Raw genomic sequence first — 17930 nt, forward strand, 5'->3', positions numbered from 1 at the left:
ACAGCATGATTAAGTAATGCCTTCATGGACTAGAAATCTATTAAGATACCTCTAGATAGAAGCATATCAGTATGGAACTATTTTACTTTGCTTAGAAAATTAAAAGGGAAAATTTAGGTTTCTAGGAAGAATTCTCAGAATTTTGCTTATTAGCAAGGTCTAGTCAGTGGTAAAACTGTCTGCTATTAAATGAAGTGAAAAACATACTAGTAAGAGACGTTTCAAAAGACACCAAACTAAACTAAACAGAAAGGTCTGAAAGAGTTTTGGACTAGCAAGAAAGCTGATGTGTAGGATCAGCTGGGCAGCCCAACTCATCTGTCACTCCCATGCCCTCTGAGACACTAGGGCAGGAAAAGGTTTCTGTGTTTAGTGCAAAGCACAAAGAAGGAGAACAGAGTCTGAAAGCCTCTGCCCAGGATGGGAGAGCTGTGACCCAGACAAACTGCATCATGAAAAACACAATCTGTGTGCCTCCCAACTTGTTAAACTTTCATGAGTACCTTACAGAGACTAAGATAAACAAGCATTTGTCTGCATCAGCTACAGCAAGACAATACTAATATTGACTAATTCTGACTTCCCATCTTTATCAGTTACCTTAGCTGGCAGAAATATAAGGGTAACTGCAGATATGGGCACAGCTTCTGTCCTCTTTGTAATAATGACCAGATTACAGAATAAAAATTCTGTACAGAACAGAATAAAAATTAAAATAATTTCCATGATATTTCTATTCAGAAATTCTACTTGGAATACTGATCTCTTCTCATTACCTACTACAACAATGAGCAATACAAACCCTTCTTTATTACTGAATAGTTTTATTGTACATGAGAGCTCTAAATACCACTTAGTGCAGATATTTTGAGTGATCCCTCCCCAAACGTGTGTCCATCTTAAAATATACTGAATGTCTTCAGCTGTCACCCACTTGAATGGCAGCTGTGAGCACCAGAAACCTTAAAAGTTTGTGCTGAGGAGTGACACATTATCAAATCTTTGATATAAAGAACTAGTGATGATACCAAGAGAAAATGGAGAGATTCCTTTTCTAAAATAAAAGTGTCAACAGCGAAAAAATTAGTTTGGGGTTTTTTTTTCCCCTTTAACACAGGCCCTTGATTTGCAACAGTCTGTGGAGGTTTCAGGGACCATAATCTGGGCTTTGTTCAAAGCAGAGTCACTGGACATCAAGGGACACAATCAACCATCACATGCTGCTTTGACCCTGTCCCAGAGACATTCCAGCTCACAAAACTATCTGCTGCATCCATCAAGTGTCCTGCCTCAGGATGGGAGCACAAATCCCTCTGCTGACTGATGGGCACTGCTGGAGATGCTGCTGAGCATCACCTCAACGAGATGATTTATTTGTGCTCAGTATCGCAGGGCTGAAAATAGTTTAGTAAAGTTCTGAGATATTTTTAGATGAAACAAAACCCCATTGTTATCCTACAATGAATAAAAATACTGCAACACGGAGGCAATGTAACACCATAAAATATTGTAAGGCTGGTGAGGAATCAGCCAACACAATTTAAAGCAGGTAGCAGGTGGATGGGACATGTAATGTTCAGAGAATGTTCCCTCGTGCTGCTGAAGCCAGTTAGACTAAAAAACAGCAGAAAACTATGGGTTGCTGGGGTAGCTTGAATGTGCTACTGTTTAACTTATTAATTTAGAGAATGGCAGAAAATTTTTAAAAGAGGCTCATCTTGCTGGTTTCTACACAGATGTATGCAAATGGGCTGAAAATCAGGCAAGTCAAAAAAAGCCCTAAAGCTGTTCTTTTCATATGCACTGAGAGGGGGGAGTGAGGCTGCATCTCATCTCTTCCCTCTGTCTTTATCTTATGCTATGTTTAGATTCTAAGTTCTGAGTTGACTGCATTTCCTAGGTAATTAAAGCAAATTTTTGGATGTTAGACAAAATATCTCAGTAGGAAAAATTCAATTCCCAAAGCCAAATAGCCTGTAACTATAAGTGTTCCTTTGATAGAGTTTCTTTGCATTAAATAACCAAGCATCTTCTAGACTCCAAAAGATTTTTTCCTTGTTTCAAACATTATCCATAAAGTTTAAATTTAAATAAATCATCACTTTGAAAGGCTCTTTGTATCCCATCTACATTAATTTTTATGTCTTATATCAGCCAACAAATATTGTTAAAAGTTCTCTAAAAACCATGCTTCTGAAGAACTCTGTGCAATAAGGAAGCTGCCCATCTCTGAAAAGGCTAAAGCTACAAAGAAGGTTTTCATGTGGCTTTTGCAAGCACTGTACTGTGTCTAAAACATTTCCACTTTCCTCCTTCCAGCCTCCCAGATCAAAGACCTCTCTCCCAGAAATGACCAAATGCCATGAGTCCTGAACAAACCCCAATTCTATTTTTTTTTTCTTTTTCTCCCTCTTTTTTTATTCCTTTTTTTTTTTTTAACCTCAGGGCCCTGGCATATGCATTCCACATGGCTGAAGATGGAACAAAAGCTCTTGTGTGGCTGCACTGATGCTCTTTTAACCATACTGTGAGGGCAAGGACACAAAAGCAGCATATACTGAGGTAGAATAAGACCTTTGTTTACTGTGCACTGATAATTACTAGACCCATTTTCTAAAGGAAAAGTGCACATAAAGCCTCAAATAAAGTGATATAATACTGAATATTTGCTGTCATAACATCCCCTGTACTGCCAGTACACTTGAGAATTTATGGCTTATTTTAATTATTTTTGTACTTTATTACACAAATGATTTTTATTTTTGCAGTGTCATCGGATTCACATTTCTGCTTGCAGTGGAATTTGTTTTCAGGCACTGGAGCATTCGCTAATGCTAAAAATTTAATTTTCTGTCAAAAGATAAGTTATGTTGTAAGTAGATTGATAAACAATGATCAGCAGATTTCTAAGACCATTTACGAAGGGAGCATGAAGTTACCATGACAATAATACAACTGCTCAGGATGCAGCTTCCAGTTCAACTTATACATAAAATTTTTGGAATTGTTCTTAAAAAATAGTTTATTAGGAAGGCCCAAAGACTGAGATCCACAGTGACTCATTTCTTTCAGTATAAACTGAAATACTCACAGATGAAAAATTATTTTTATAAAACACTGGCATATCCAAGATTCAGGTGTATTCTGCAGAACAGATTACTAATTCACTATTGTTTACCCATCTGCTTGCTTATGGACCAGTTCTGAAAGTCAGGGAGCTGGATCAGGTACTTTTACTGTGTTTTAAAACTGATTAACAGTGTTACACTGTCTTTCCTAAGACACACGTGCCTGCAAACTTAAAAGAAGGTACAGGGCAAAGAACCTCCCAATCCCTGTCCAGCAAGGCTGTGCTGCTGCTGGAATAAACGTTGCACCCATCAATCCAGCAACAGGAAAATCAGATTTCCACTACACTTAACGAGAGGCTCTGCTGACAGCTAAAAGGGACAAACTTGGACAACGCAGAATGGATTCCTGGTTGACACAGTAGATATCACCCAACATGTGAAATAAATGAAGTAAAAAATGCTTTAAAAGCATTAAGCAATTTGTTTCAAATTTATTTATTTTAACACGGACACATCTAATAAAAAAAAGAAAAAACCTCAACCATTCTGTCAGGAGATGAATAAATTCTCTGTTTTTCAACACAGCTCCCTAACTGCAAAAAATTGTTTTGACAATATTTGCTTGACTATCACTTGAAAATACTTCTGCAATATTTTTCACCATTATTTAGCATCCTTACTCAGTCATTAACTGGAAAAGTGAAGTTGGATGTAAGAATACACACAAAAGCCCCACCAGCCAACATGTGCAGCAAGCAGGAATAATGCTACAATTATGCCTTAACTTCAGCAATACTCCAAGAAAAATATTTTCCCAAGCAACAGAAGATAGATTTAATCTTTTTGCTTTTCAATGCACTCTCTCTTCTACTTTATTTGATCACATCTTGACCACTCTGAAGCCTTCTGATTCTTCAGAGGAAGGATTAAACATTTACATTTATACTGTGCTGCTTTTCCTCTGAACTCTAGGATTTATGATTCAGTTTCATATCCACAGATAGCAAATTATCTCCAAATGTTCACCAGTGAGTCACTATTAAGAACTACTGAACAAGGTCAATTGACAGTCTTTGATGTTTCCCGTTATTTTAAAAGTTCCTTTTGAATGTTTTGAATTTGAGTCTAAAAATAAAGAAAAAAGAAGGTGTGTCATTATATTAGAGATTTATTTCCTCCTTTTGAACTTAAAACACTTTAGTGAATCTGTGGCTCATCCAGGTCATGGCTTGCTCACAGATAAGCTACTAGTGCAAAAAGTAGCAAAAACTTTTATCCTTTAAAATTTCACATCTCATCTTACTGAATTTTTGCAAAATTAAAATTGTTTAACTTCCTCTCTCATGGGAGTTAAAAATATTTGCCAAAATAAGGGAAAGCAATTTGCTTGTTTTAGTACCGTGGAATGTGGATGATGCATCCTGGAACTCCTTTTCTCATTTATATAATGACATATGCTGGGACTTAACTGCAACACTTTGTCTGGAGACATTATTTGCACTTACTTTCCAGTAATATAAACTAAGGTGATAAAAAATTCAGAAAGAACTCTAAGTTCTTTAAAAACTGAACTGCTAGCACTGAAAAGATTAAGTTAAACCCGTACAATGTAATTAATTTAGAAATTATGATCTCATTTTTAGCCATCTCCATTTCCAGCTTCTTTCCAATGTGATTATCATAACTTAATCTGCACCTAATTAACACCAAATTCTGTATTCTAGAAAAACTATTAATGGTTATTCAGATGGCAGGGCAGCTCTGCATATGTGTCTGTATCTCAGCTGAGATTACCCCGTGGCAGGGCTGAAAAGTGACAAGTTCAGAGAAGAGGATTTGCTTTTCCCGAAGGGAACACACAGTGACTGCCCCCAACAAACCCCCACACACTCACTGCACCTCCTACTCCTGACCTGTTTCCACTCTTCCAAACTTTCAAAAGGTTGAGCAAAAGGCACATCAATTCCTCCCTGGGCTACTACTGTGGAAATTTTGATGGATGCCTGTACATAGCACAGACTAAACTTGCAGTGGATTATGTGGTACTGACACTCCTAATGCTGAAAAGTAATTTATATGGAGTTACTGGGACTCCACAACAAGTTTTAAACCCTAGCTGAAGAATCTTAGTTAAATCATCAGATCCAGCAAACAGAAACAGATCATTACCCAAAGTGGTGGAACTCAGATTACAGAGTACTATATTTAAGCACATCATTTAAACTTTTTCCCCTCGGTTAGCTAAAAATAAAGCAAATTTGATAGCTGCCTTATTGCCTTAAAAAAACCCATGAAACCTTAACCTGCATTTTTTTTTTATTAACATATTTTCCAACAATATGATCCCTGTGACAGCTCCATAAACAGAGTCTGTGGGGACCACCAAAGAAACTCACTTGTTGCTTTGTTTTTAACTTGTGGGGGCAGGCAGTTTGTTTTGCTGTGTCTGACCCCCCCAGGTGGGGACTCACCGAGGGGCAGGAATGCCAGGCGGTTGCCAGCCATGGAGAGCTCGTTGAGGCTGGGCAGCTGGCACAGGTGGCGGGGCACAGACCACAGGTGGTTCCTGTCTGCAGTCAGGTACTGCAGCGAAAGGCACATGTGCAGCCTCTCGGGTAACGTCATCAGGCGGTTCGTGGAGATGTCCAGAGTCCGCAGCTCCCGCAGGTCTCCAACCTCTGCACAACAGGCAAGGAGAGTTATAACTATGTGCACAAAAACCATCACAAAAAAAACCCTCACATAAATTAAAATCAAAGGTCATCAGTGGTGCTGCTTTTCTGCAAGACACTGGTCTATCAGTCCATGCAGAGAACTGATAATCATCCTCCTGTATCAAAAAGATTTGGAATATGGAGGTGATGGAGATTATCAGTATCAGTTAGGAACCTTTATCAGTATCTTCAAGTATGAGATCTTTCATAGAGCATTCCTGAATTGTGACAATTACTACTGTCAAAATATCACGCATTTACCTAGTCCCAAGTCAGAGTGAGGAGAAAAAAAAAAACAAAAACCCAAACCAAAATGCAAACAAAAACACATTACAAAGCTTGCTGATATTGAGGGTATTTTGTACAACCCCAAACCCAGGAAAATTCAAATGATTTTTTTTTTTTTAAATATTGAGGATGGAGTGAGTGATTACTTAAGATTCTCTTGCAACAAGAGTTACAAACACATGCATAGCACTTCTTGCTTGACAGTCTTTCACCCAGCATGCTTGGGAAAAACAGCTCTGCCTTCATGATACAGTTCAGAAGGGCTAGTTTAAATTAGAAAGGAAATTTCTTAATAAATTGTAAGTGATATTGTTATATTGCAGAAAGATATTTCACTAAGTTCTAATCTACAGTAGCAATAGTTACAGTATCTACAAGTTTGAGGTTTTTTATACCAAGAATTTAAAAGTAGATTTTGTGTTTCAAATAGTATTGTATAATTTTTTAAGGTAGGTAACAAATTAAATTATTGAAAGTGTGTAAGACATGATCACATAAGCAGCCTCACTTGTGCAGTGTTTTTCCTTGTGTCTGGCCTGTGAAAGAGGATGCAGGACTGACTGACAAGTACATTCAAAACACGTTAAGCAGCTCTGCAGGTTTATTTAGTTTATTCTTTTACAGTTACCCTAAAAATTGGATAATTCTATATATTATTTCCCTCAAACAGGAGGAAACTATAACATTTCCCCCAAACACAGGGAACAGTTTTGCTTTGTTTTTAAATACTTCACAGCAATGGAACCAACCCATGAAGTGCTTGGTGCCCCTAAAACTTGCTGCAGTTCTCAGCATCTTGCACACCCAAATGTACTTTGCTCTCAGCTGAATGAAACCAGCTCTTACATCTGAGAGCTGCTAAAACAAGATTCACTAGAATTTTCTACACTGAAAACACCAGACAATCTACACAATCCACAATCTGTACAATTTACAGCTCTATCACCCAGATTTTTTACAGAGATATAAATAGGGTAACACTGTTTAAGTTAAAGTTAAACAGAACCTGTTGTGGCCTTAAGCTCTCTGCACCAGGAACAAGAAAATTCACTGTTCCCCGAGCTCTGAGGTTGCACCTTGCACACTACACACAAAGAAGGAAACAAAACACTGGGTTAACCCAAGCTGTCTTCTACACAATGGGAAAAAAGTTCACCTTGGGAGAAACTGCTGTAAATGTTACTTTCAAGACTGGAAACATGAAAAGCAAAGAAAGGGAAGTTGTAATTCAGTATTAGAGATTTTCACACAAGTAATCATTAAACAAAATGCATGTGCACATTTAGAGGGAGTTTCTGCCCACTGCAAACAATCCCAGCATCAACTACAATAAAGACTCAACAACATCCTTTATGCATCCTTTTAGAAATATTACTGACAGAAGCAGCTGCTATACACAGATGATCACATTCTTCAAACCTCTTAGCTTTGATGTCAACAGGATTAAGCTTTACTTGAAAAGGGTTTTTTTTTGTTACAGGATTGAAAATAAATGACAAAAGCAAAATAATCACTACCAAATAGCACAAGACTACTGTGCAAAAAGAACTGCAGCAGATCTCATTTCGAAAGAGTTTTATATTCATCACAAAGCCATATGCTTGAAAACAGTGACAGGAAAAGAGCCACCTACATTCAGCCAAACCACTGACCACATGCAGTCAATAATAGGCCCAGCTATTTTCATGCACTAACCTTTTTCTCTGCCACTAAAAACAGTTCTCTAGTTCAGTTTAGGTCCAAAATCCCATAAATGTTACGGTTGGCAAAGCTGGCAGAGTTTCAAAGGCATTGCTAGAATGATATGTTTCAAATCTAAGAGGAAATAAAAGTATTCTCACTTTATCCTTCATCCAAAAAACACATACCCAAAACTTCATCCTCTCTACCTTAATCTCCCAATGCATACCAGATGTAAACATCCACTTTCAACATCTAGTGCCACATGTTGCACAAACACCCACCGACCCACAATGAAGTTTAAGACTAAGCCAAACAACAAAGTGCTGTCATAGTAAGGATATAACCTTTATATAAAAGCTATAATCCCCAGACTCCCCACCATAGGGCTCAAAGCTCAGTTTGAAGAACATGCTCAGACACTTACTAATGACACTAAATTGGTTTTCATCTCATTAAAGCACAGGGAAACAATTAAGAGGAATAACACAAATATAAACAGTCCATTAATAAGTTTTTCAAGCTTTTAGTTACTAAATACTATTATTCTTGCTTTTAAAGTCTTGCAGTAGAAGTACTGCAGGAAGCCTTGTCTAACAAACACAGTGAAAGACTTGCAAATCTGTCTCTTGCTGTCAGCTAATCAAGCACTAGGACATACCAGAGGTGAACTTTGGAAATTTACAGCAGATCCAGAAAAGGACTATTCCCAAACAAAAAGAGCTGACAGTGGGACTTGCAGAGATTCCCCCAGCACCCCCAAGGGTAAGAAAGAGACAAGTATTATACACCACCATTAGACCACACTGAGGAGTTCCAATTACATTTAAATGAAATTCATAAAAGTCTAATTTGAAATTTATATTAGCTCTAGGACTAACACTATCAAAATCAACGCAGCAGAGCACTGAGCCTCATTCTGATATCAGAAGCCAGAAAAAACCCAAACTCCTCAGTAGCTCTGCTACCCCCCAGCACAGGAGGACACAGATTTGTGGAGACAGAGAGAGCCCAAACGTGACATTCCCGTGCTGGTCGTGGACTCGGGCGTTTCATGCGTGTCCATCTGCGGGGATTGCTGCCGGCACACGGAGCTGGGCAATCCCATCTGCTCCCAATGTGCTCGCAGTAGGCACGAGGGGCTGACAGACTGGGAATCCAACACTCCCTGACCCCACGGAAATTCAGCGCAGGCTCCGCATCCAGCGCCCTCCTCCAGCCTCTGCGGGGCCGTGCAGTGCCACAGACCCACACAGACCCACACAGGCTGTGTTCCAAAGCTGCCAGCCTTGGGGAATTCATTTTATCCTTTTCTCCCCTGATCACATGCAGATTCAGAAGGGATCACTCAGCTCCAAAAGGCAGCCTTTGCATCTGTTGTAAGAGCTCTCCCAACTAGTTGGAGAAATGAAAAAGTGAACTGTCCTCTTGTGTGTTGGGGTTTTCAACAAAAAGGTGCCAATAGATCTGTCCCACAACACAATGAAAAAAGAAACATTAACATGACTTTAATATTTTTCTTAAAATAAGTGAAACCTGGAAAGGATTTCAGGGAATGTACAAAATTATTTACCTTCTAACAAAACGGATGTTTGTATCAACATAATGCTGCATCAAGAAAAAAAAATCTAATTCTGATTCAGATGGTTTAAATGCCAATTTTTAAAATTAATTCCCATGGTTTTACGTGAAGGAAACAAAAAAAACCCATCTGGAAATAAGCAGCCTATACAACACAGAATAATTGCCAAAGGCAATTCAAACTTCCTTAATCTTTCTGGGGGTACAGGCCTCACCAGCTGCATGACCCAAAAATAACCAACAGTTTTTCTTTACATTTCAAGAGTAATCCCACCTTTCCCTGACGGGCAATAAACCAAAATTGCATCCAAAGATAAATGAAACACATACACAGTTGGATTTGAGTGCATGGGAGGGAAGGGTTTACTTTAAATCTGAGTCCTTACATCCCAGTAAAGTTAAGGACAGGAAAGGGCTACAGACCTACCTGCATGAGAATGCACCTCAAAGCAGGATATTAAGGGAAAGTAGAGAACCTACAAGGAATGGAAAAAGGGACTGATCAGCAAAGAGAGCTGGCACTTAGAGGTCAGGCTGCAGAGGTTAAATGCAAACTGCCAGGAGGCCAGGAAAATGGGAACTCATAGACAAACAAATGGTTTCTCAACAAGAAATTAAGAGCAAGAAATGAAGAACTGACATCAACAAGGAATAGAAATTAGGAGGACAAACCAAATATTAAATTAGCTTTTTGCATCATTTTTTCCTGTAAGAATAATGCTGTGTATGAGGACAGAGACAGAATACCTCATGGGAACAAGGACAAAGCACTGCAAATTACCACATCCATTACTAAATGAAATGAGGCTGCTTTAAAAAATTTCCATCCCAGAATACTGAAAAAAAAAAAAAAAAAAAAAAAAAAAAAAGGGTTATATATCAAAATTGCAGATTCAGGCACGAGGATTCTCAATGAATAGGACATTTTCTGGGATAGGAGCCTAGGGTTGGAGAAGAAATGTAAAACCTGTGTTCAAAAAAGCCCTGTTAATGTGAGCTCAGTGCTCCTCAGCATCTCATAACACCTGTTCTAAGGGGAAAGAGCACCCAAGAGTAACCAGTGACTGGAACATAAATAGAAAGCAGAATGGAAATGCAGCCCAGATCCTCTCAAATGTAAATCATGTCATACCGGTTTATCTTTCTTTGATGAAATGTCTTGGTTAATGATAACACCTGAGGATCACACCTCATAGCAAATTACTGGGATGGAGAAAATATTACTAGTGGTGGTGTTCCTCAAGGGTCTACTTTGTTTAGACTTCCCATTTTGCACCTGGGTAAAAAATAATATTGGGTTTTGGGTTGCTGTCAACCCAAGTATTTAAAGTAGTAGTAATGTGGTAGAAAACCAAATTGTCATACAGGAGGAAAAGCAAGAACTTCTAGACTTAAGGGATAGAAATGGAAAGAAAAAGAACAGAAAATCATAATAGAAAAGAAAAGAAAATCATGCTAAGAAGGTGCTGCTAGTCAGGGCTCTGCTTGAAACAGTGAAGGAGGAGGGGGACTGGGCTATACTTGTTCCTTCCCAAACGGCAAGAGGGCAACAGGGCAATTTCTATGTACAGCCAGCATTTTCTTAGAAGGAAAGTTTGTTAATATTCCTTTGTATTGTAGGCAGTAATGCTGGTCTTGCTATTATCATACAAACCTTTAACACTCTGCCACCCAAGAGGTCTAACAGGAGGTGATGGATCCTCTTTGTTCCAAGGTTTCAGCTCAGGACTAACAAATTTCTGCTGTTTCCCATGGAGTGGTGTTTTCCCGCCTGTGGTACCAGAGGGACAATTTCTTATGAACAGCTACAAAACTGAGCCCTGTGAGTCTGGCTGTGATTGTGAGCTCCCAGAGCCCAGGAGTGTAAGCTCAGCCTTCCCTCCCTATCCAAGGCTCTAAAATAAATGGTAGTTCCTCCAAAAAAGGAACAGAAGGTGCTGAGAGGGACTACCCTACTTCACCCTTGAAATAATGTTTTTATCAGCTTCCATGAACCTGAGCATAAGATGCATTTCCTTATTAGACCTGTAAAACCAGGCATCAGTGAGGAAAAGTGTTTGACATCTTCCACACATAACAGAACTTACTACCTGTCCCACTAGAAAAAAAAGTCTATACATGCCATAAATTTAAGTGGATACTATTACCAATTGAAAACAGACAGGAAGTATGAGTTTAAATTGCAGAGCTTGATGGAGAAGATCTCCTTTAGATCTGCTCTGGAATGTCTCAGGAGGACTTAAATAGACTTTAAGATGGTTAAAACAAATTAAATAGCCTATCGTATATTACATTTCATTTACTGTCCTACCACGCAGCTCACACTTCATAGCCTATAAAAATTAAATTTTCTAGCACAAATTGACACTTAAGGTAGACCTGTGCCATCTTCAAACAAGGAAGTTTAACGATAACTGAAATTGGGATCGTTAGATTTAAGGACAATGAAAGGGACAGGCAAATTGAATCCCATTTACATTTTGACACTGCTGCATGCAGCTCTTTTTCTGTATTGGTGGTGAGAGAGCTTGGAAAGTGTTCTGTTTCTCAAGTCTAATAGACCTGAAGATGATTTTCCTTATATTTTCCCCATATATTTGGAAATATATGGGAAATATTTGTTTAGTTTGCTACAGGGAGGGAAAAAAAGAGGTACTGGAAGAGATCTTGTGATATTACAGCAACTGTTTTATGAATAACTCCCTTTTAAATAAGGTGCTGAATGAATTTAAACCCACAAGAATCCTATGGAAGAAGAAAGCCTCTATCACAGCTGATCAAACTTCAGTCTATTAATTTCAAAGCAATACTTATGGCTTCATTTCACACAAATATCCTGGCTGCATAGGACAGGGGAAAAGATTTTTCTGGGGCATGATAGTCCTTGTGAATGAACACAGTCATGTAACACCCCTCAAAGCTGTTCCCAATTCTTGGTTTCACCTACTTCAGCCATAAACTACATTGACTCTTCCCCAAGACACTTAAGAAGCAGACAAAGCCCAAAACCAAGTGAAAAATACATACTTCTACTGAACATACCAAAATAGAATCTCTTTTGCCTCAACCTTGCTAAATGTCACATGCAAACTTAGTACCAATCCTCGTTTATTTTGTGCCATCATTCACAAGCAAAGGTGAGAAAAGTGGCTCCATAAAGTCCAACCTTGCTAAACAGTAATTTTAGGTCAGTTAAAAATGGCTGAAAATAGCCATCATGAGGGTCTCATTAAGTCAAATTCTTCTAAAGGTCAATGGTTCCCCATCTTATAACCACAATTAAACTTCAGTTAACACAACTGGCAGCTGTCTGAATGCCAGGGGCCCAGCACTCTGTGCTTCCCTCAGCACACACGCAGAGCACATATCCACAGTGGTTATTAGTCTGTATTTCCTCTCAGTGCAGGTCTGGAATTACATTTCTGTCCACAATTTGATGGTTTCAACGAGAACAGTTAGAATAAACCAGATGATAAAAATACCAGAAATTATCATACACGAGAAAAGTGGAAAAGGTGGGAGGAAGGGCAAGAGGAACAGGGAGAGGAAAAAATTGTTTATGCACAAAGGTAACTCAAGGCCATGAAATGATCAGGTTTGCTGTTTTCTTGGTTTGGGGTTTTTTGTTTGTTTGGTTGGTTTGTTTTTTCAGAAGACAACCTACCCTTTCATTTTGCTCTAGTGTGCTCTGCCTATTTCACTGCCCCACAGCAAGGTACTGTTGCTACACAAACAAGTTAGAGATGTGAAATTAATGTATTAATATTATTCTATGGTTTTATTAAACGATATCTCAAATTTTGAATACAGCAGCCAAAATTAAGTACAAAGAGTCAGAATGGTATCAAATATATTACATGAAAAATTCTGCTACCACTCTACAGAAAAAGTCTCTTACTTAAAGAGTTTTTTTTGCTGTTGTCTTTCCATTGAGAAGCAGCTGTTTTCCTTTTCCTGGGTGGTATGAACATAAACAAAAGTGACATGAATAAAGCATGAGACCTGTTATATTTCTCTTGTTTTGTTTATGTCTGACTATCTTTACTGCTGCACATTGTCCACCATTCACTGTGCACTAATATCAATACATAGAAAGGGGGGGAGAAAGCCTTCCAGAAAAACTTTGTGCATAAAATACAGAGCTGATGATTTAAACTCACAGTGCCAGACAGCTGAAAATGGCTCCTTAAATACAACAAACCAGTACTGAAACCAAGGCAAACAAAAGGAGCATCCTAAAGAGAGATTAAGGACAGCTCAGGAAGCCACAGAGACAGGGCTAGTCCCGGCTGTAAATTCTAGGACAGCTTTTTCCTTTCTTCTTCCAAAGAACAACCAGAGATCAGCACAACAGAGAGGTCTCTCTGACAAACACAGATGAGTGGCTTCTAACCCATTACAGCACTGGTGTCTAAATAATCCACACAAAGACCAATCTGTTGTGACTGTTGCTATCAACTGTTTCCAACCAACTCACAACAGACACATCTTTCTTCTTCTTGAGGTTAGTTAGGGTTTTTTTTTCCTTCCTCTCCACTAAATACATAACAAAAGCAATAGGTCCAGGTTCAATTTTCATCTTTCAGTGGAAAGTACTGTTGTAAAACAGCAAGTTAGGGCTCACTCATTGTACTACTGGGAGACACCACAGAACACCCTTCCATGAGGGTCAAATTTGGACTTCATAACAAAAATATGCAACTACAAATTTGTGTGCGATAAGGAAAAGAATCAAAGGGAGATCTTCAGCTTGGAGCCATGTTTACAGCAGTGGAGTCACCATTATTTATTTTTTAAATGAATGCTACTGGATGGGACTCGCTTAATTCAAGTCCTATGAAAGTAAGAGCTCTTCCAGGCCACTGGCAGTTACTACAAATTGGAACAGTAGTTACTGGGGAGGGACTGGCTAAACCTTGCAGGAAATATTCCCACTACAATAAATGAAAACTACAGATCCAGATGTCCTCTTCTAGCAGCAGCACCAGGAGATTCTCTTGCTTCTCCTCACTGTCCCAGCTGTCACTGCTGAACTCAGCCTGGAGAATTCACCAGCAGAGAAGGGGAGGCAGGAACCGCTATAGTGACATGGTTACTACTTGAAAAATGGTATGGACCAACTACTAACAGTTTTAAACTAAGATTATCAGTAAAAAAAGAAGGCATTTGACTTCAAGCAACACTAGCATTGTCTTGATTTCATAAATGCTGAGAGCAACTGCAAGCCTTGTCTTAATCAGTGATAGTTTCTGCTGTTTAGTGTTTCAAATCAGCACAAAGTAGACAAGGCTTGTAATTATACTCCAAACCCCCCACTCAAGTAGTTCTGAATTGCATTGCTTTACCTACACAAGTAAATAGTCTTAGTTCATAAAGATCTCGAACGTTAAATAATTACCAACTAGAGTACACTTGCACTTGCTTGGCATCAAAGCCTTCCATCTAGAATGACAATTTAACGCAGATTTGGACAATACTAAGGAAAAGAGATCTTTATTTTAAATACCCCAACAGTAACATTAAGTTAACCGAAATACAGGTATCAAACTCTGTGTGTGACATGAACCATGGGAAGGTTAATCTCACATCATACCTCGAGTTCTACACATTCTCTTTACAGGCTTTTTCCATTTAGATTTAGTGTCAGTAAATGATGCATTTTATTTTGCCTCAATTCATTTAATAGAACAGCTGAGTAAAAACAAGGATGTCAATAACATGGAATACTTTAATTCTCTCACAGTGGTATGCAGAAAACTGAATTATACTTGGTCAATAAGGTCAACATAGAAATTGATACATTATAAAATTCTTCTATTGCACAGCATTAACAGTGTGTGTTTGTTCCCTTTCAAAGACCGAATGACTTTGTTCTCCAAGCTTCCCTGAGCACTCAATCCTACTAGTAAATTGCATTTGCTTAATGCACAAGTAAAATCAACTACCTGTTAATACTCCTAATCACTGTACAGACGTTAGGGAGAGCTTAGGGGAAGGAAAGGAAAAAAAAAACCCAAGGGAACCCAAGAGACAAAAGTACATTCATAGATAACTTTATTTATAAAGACTTTAGAGTTTAAGTTAAAGTAAGTTAACTTTTAACACCCAGCCCTAGAAACTATAAAAAAATAAGCTGCAAGAGCTATTTTTTTTTTCTGTCACAAATGTTAATTTAGCGCAACCAAAAAAAAAAGAAAGATCTCACAAACTGCTAATTAGTAAGAGGTTTAGTAAGAGGTACTACATGAAAAATTACTAGCATATTAGTTTATTTAGAATTAACAGATAAATTTATTTTAAAACAATGTCAGTAAAGGTAGCAGTCATGGACATAATCCCCCTGAAAAGCTGATTTTGCTTGTACGGATTACTTGAACTTTTCTTAGGGCTCTCCCAAAATAAGTCACTGCAGCAAAACGAAGTTAGAGCTCCTTGGCAGTCCAGCACACTGAAATCACTAAGGCCTTTCTGAGGTAAACCTGGAAACTGCAAAGCCATTACCACCATTCCTTTTTTCACACATTTACAAACTGATGAAAAATTTCAGAGAAGAAACACCAGCAGTTTAGTATCTGTTCAAAGCTGAGGTTCTCTGAAGGCCTGACTAAACACCACTGAACAGATTGTTGACATTAAAGAAGTTCTCGTACTACAAAAAGCCCAACACCATCTGTATTGGAAACATCTTTCTCAAAATACATCTCCACCTCTGAGGTTTGGTCTCAGCCTTATCAATACACATCTGTCTTCACCCGTGTGAACAGCTATTGGCAAATGTTTACAAGAGACGCCCTTAAAACTCCCTTGAAGTTCAGTTTTACTTTTGGGTAACAGCTCTAACCCAAAGACTTTTACAAGTATTTTAAAGAGCATCTGTTTTGAAGTTGCAGAAGCGAGATGTTCATATATCTCACATGTGTTGGAGCCAGGCAATCAGTAAAGGCTTATCTTTACAATCAGATCATCAGCAGAAGAATTCACTGATGACAGATGAGTTACAAACCAACTTTTTCTGTAATTCCTTTACTTAGGAAGCAGGTCTGGGATTACGCACTATACCATTACTTGAGTTGAGGTTCATTTCTCAGAGCATGTCCTCAGTAACAAGTGGTTTCTGTAAGAGCAGTCAAAGGGAAAAGACTTACTAGGATTCCCATCCTGCTCCTCTCCCGATGGAGACAGGCTGACACACGCATTGTGCAACGAGGAGAACCCGCCTCGTGACAGCCGGGGGTGCTGCTCAGAACCTGACTGCTGCCAGCCCTAACACGGAAAAACCCTGGTATCAAATTCCAAAGAGGCTTTGCTGTGCTCTCAGTAGAGGATTCAGCATGTTGAGGGAAGAAGTTTCAAAAGGAATGACACCTTAAAAAAAAGATACAGTAACTTACATGAATTTTCTTTTGATGAAGATTTTTTTCTTATGTAAGAATAAAGGTAAAAGATCCTAAAGATTCCTTTTTGGGTTAGGTAGGACTTTTTCTAAAGCACAAAAGCAAACTAAACCCCCCACAATATCTTAATACACTTTATCATAATGAACACAACAGTGAGTACATGAATTTTCACCAGTCCTGATGGCAGTTGCACAGCAAAGCAGCCAGACAAGCAATGAGCCATCACTCTCTCATTTACCAAGATTATCAGAGATGCCACCAAGAATTTTGGGGGTGGAGGGGAATTTGCCAGAGCTATGAACAGAGTAACGATCTATTAAGCTTTAGAGCCCACTCTGATAACCCATAAAATTAAAATAACTAGAAATGTTAGGTTTTATAGTCTTTATGGATTTCTAGATGCATTTATGTAACTAACACCTTCAAAATCCAAGCAAGAACACACAGAATTACATCCCTGAAAAAGGAAATTCCTAGTAGTCTGTTTTTCTACATTTTAGATTCAACTCCACAGGAGTAAGATTGACCAAAAGCAACCAAAGACCCTCTACTTCTTCCTCTCACTTGCTCTGCAGACAATAAACTCACACAAAACAAACACCACAGATGGAATAATGACTGAACTCAAACACAACTGTAGTCACTTCCAGACTGATTTTTTTCTGTGGTATATAACTGTGTCACAATGAGTCCTCCCCATAAATTTCAAACCCAAGTTTTCAAACAATCAAAATGTAAAAAACAAATAATTCTGTTTGACCTTCATTATTTAGGTCTGTGTGCCAGGTCTAATTAGCTCTCATGAGCACATTCCACTTTTTAAAAACAGACTGTAGAAATACATTTTTCAAACTAAAAGGAACACAACGCATTGTTTTGATGCTACAGCCTGAAGCCCTTTATCTGAGTTTTATCAAAGTATATTCTATCACTGATCAAAGCAGCAATGACAACTTAATGCTCTCTAAAGTTATATATTGCAGTATAAACTTCCCAATTTTGTCTCGTGGCCCCTGGCTCAGCATGACATTGGGGGGACATTGAAAGGTCAGGAGATCTTTCTTTCTAAAGCCATCAGTTCCTAAGTGGCAGCTCTATCCATAACAGAAGTGGAGAGGAGAGGAATTCCATCAAGGCTCTGTTCCCATGTACCCTTAAAACTTCAGGTTGTCATTTCTTCTGTCAGGTGTTTGAATGAC

General features: G+C 38.5%; 1 protein-coding gene across 6 annotated transcripts in view; it reads right to left on the reverse strand.

The window, feature by feature from the left end:
* The window catches only part of LRRC28 (leucine rich repeat containing 28), a 49757-nt gene that overhangs the window by 12227 nt on the left and 19600 nt on the right, over positions 1 to 17930 (reverse strand). For 4 of the 6 annotated variants that reach the window (XM_058846806.1, XM_058846807.1, XM_058846808.1 and 1 more), the window contains one exon: positions 5543 to 5749. In XM_058846806.1, the coding sequence (XP_058702789.1) occupies positions 5543 to 5749 (207 nt within the window). Of the gene's footprint in view, positions 1 to 5542; positions 5750 to 7768; positions 7824 to 9761; positions 9811 to 17930 lie in introns of those variants that run through there. The other 2 variants (XM_058846810.1, XM_058846811.1) reach the window with 2 other exon arrangements.

Source organism: Poecile atricapillus, chromosome 11, assembly GCF_030490865.1.
Source record: "Poecile atricapillus isolate bPoeAtr1 chromosome 11, bPoeAtr1.hap1, whole genome shotgun sequence".
NCBI classification, from domain to species: Eukaryota; Metazoa; Chordata; class Aves; order Passeriformes; family Paridae; genus Poecile; species Poecile atricapillus.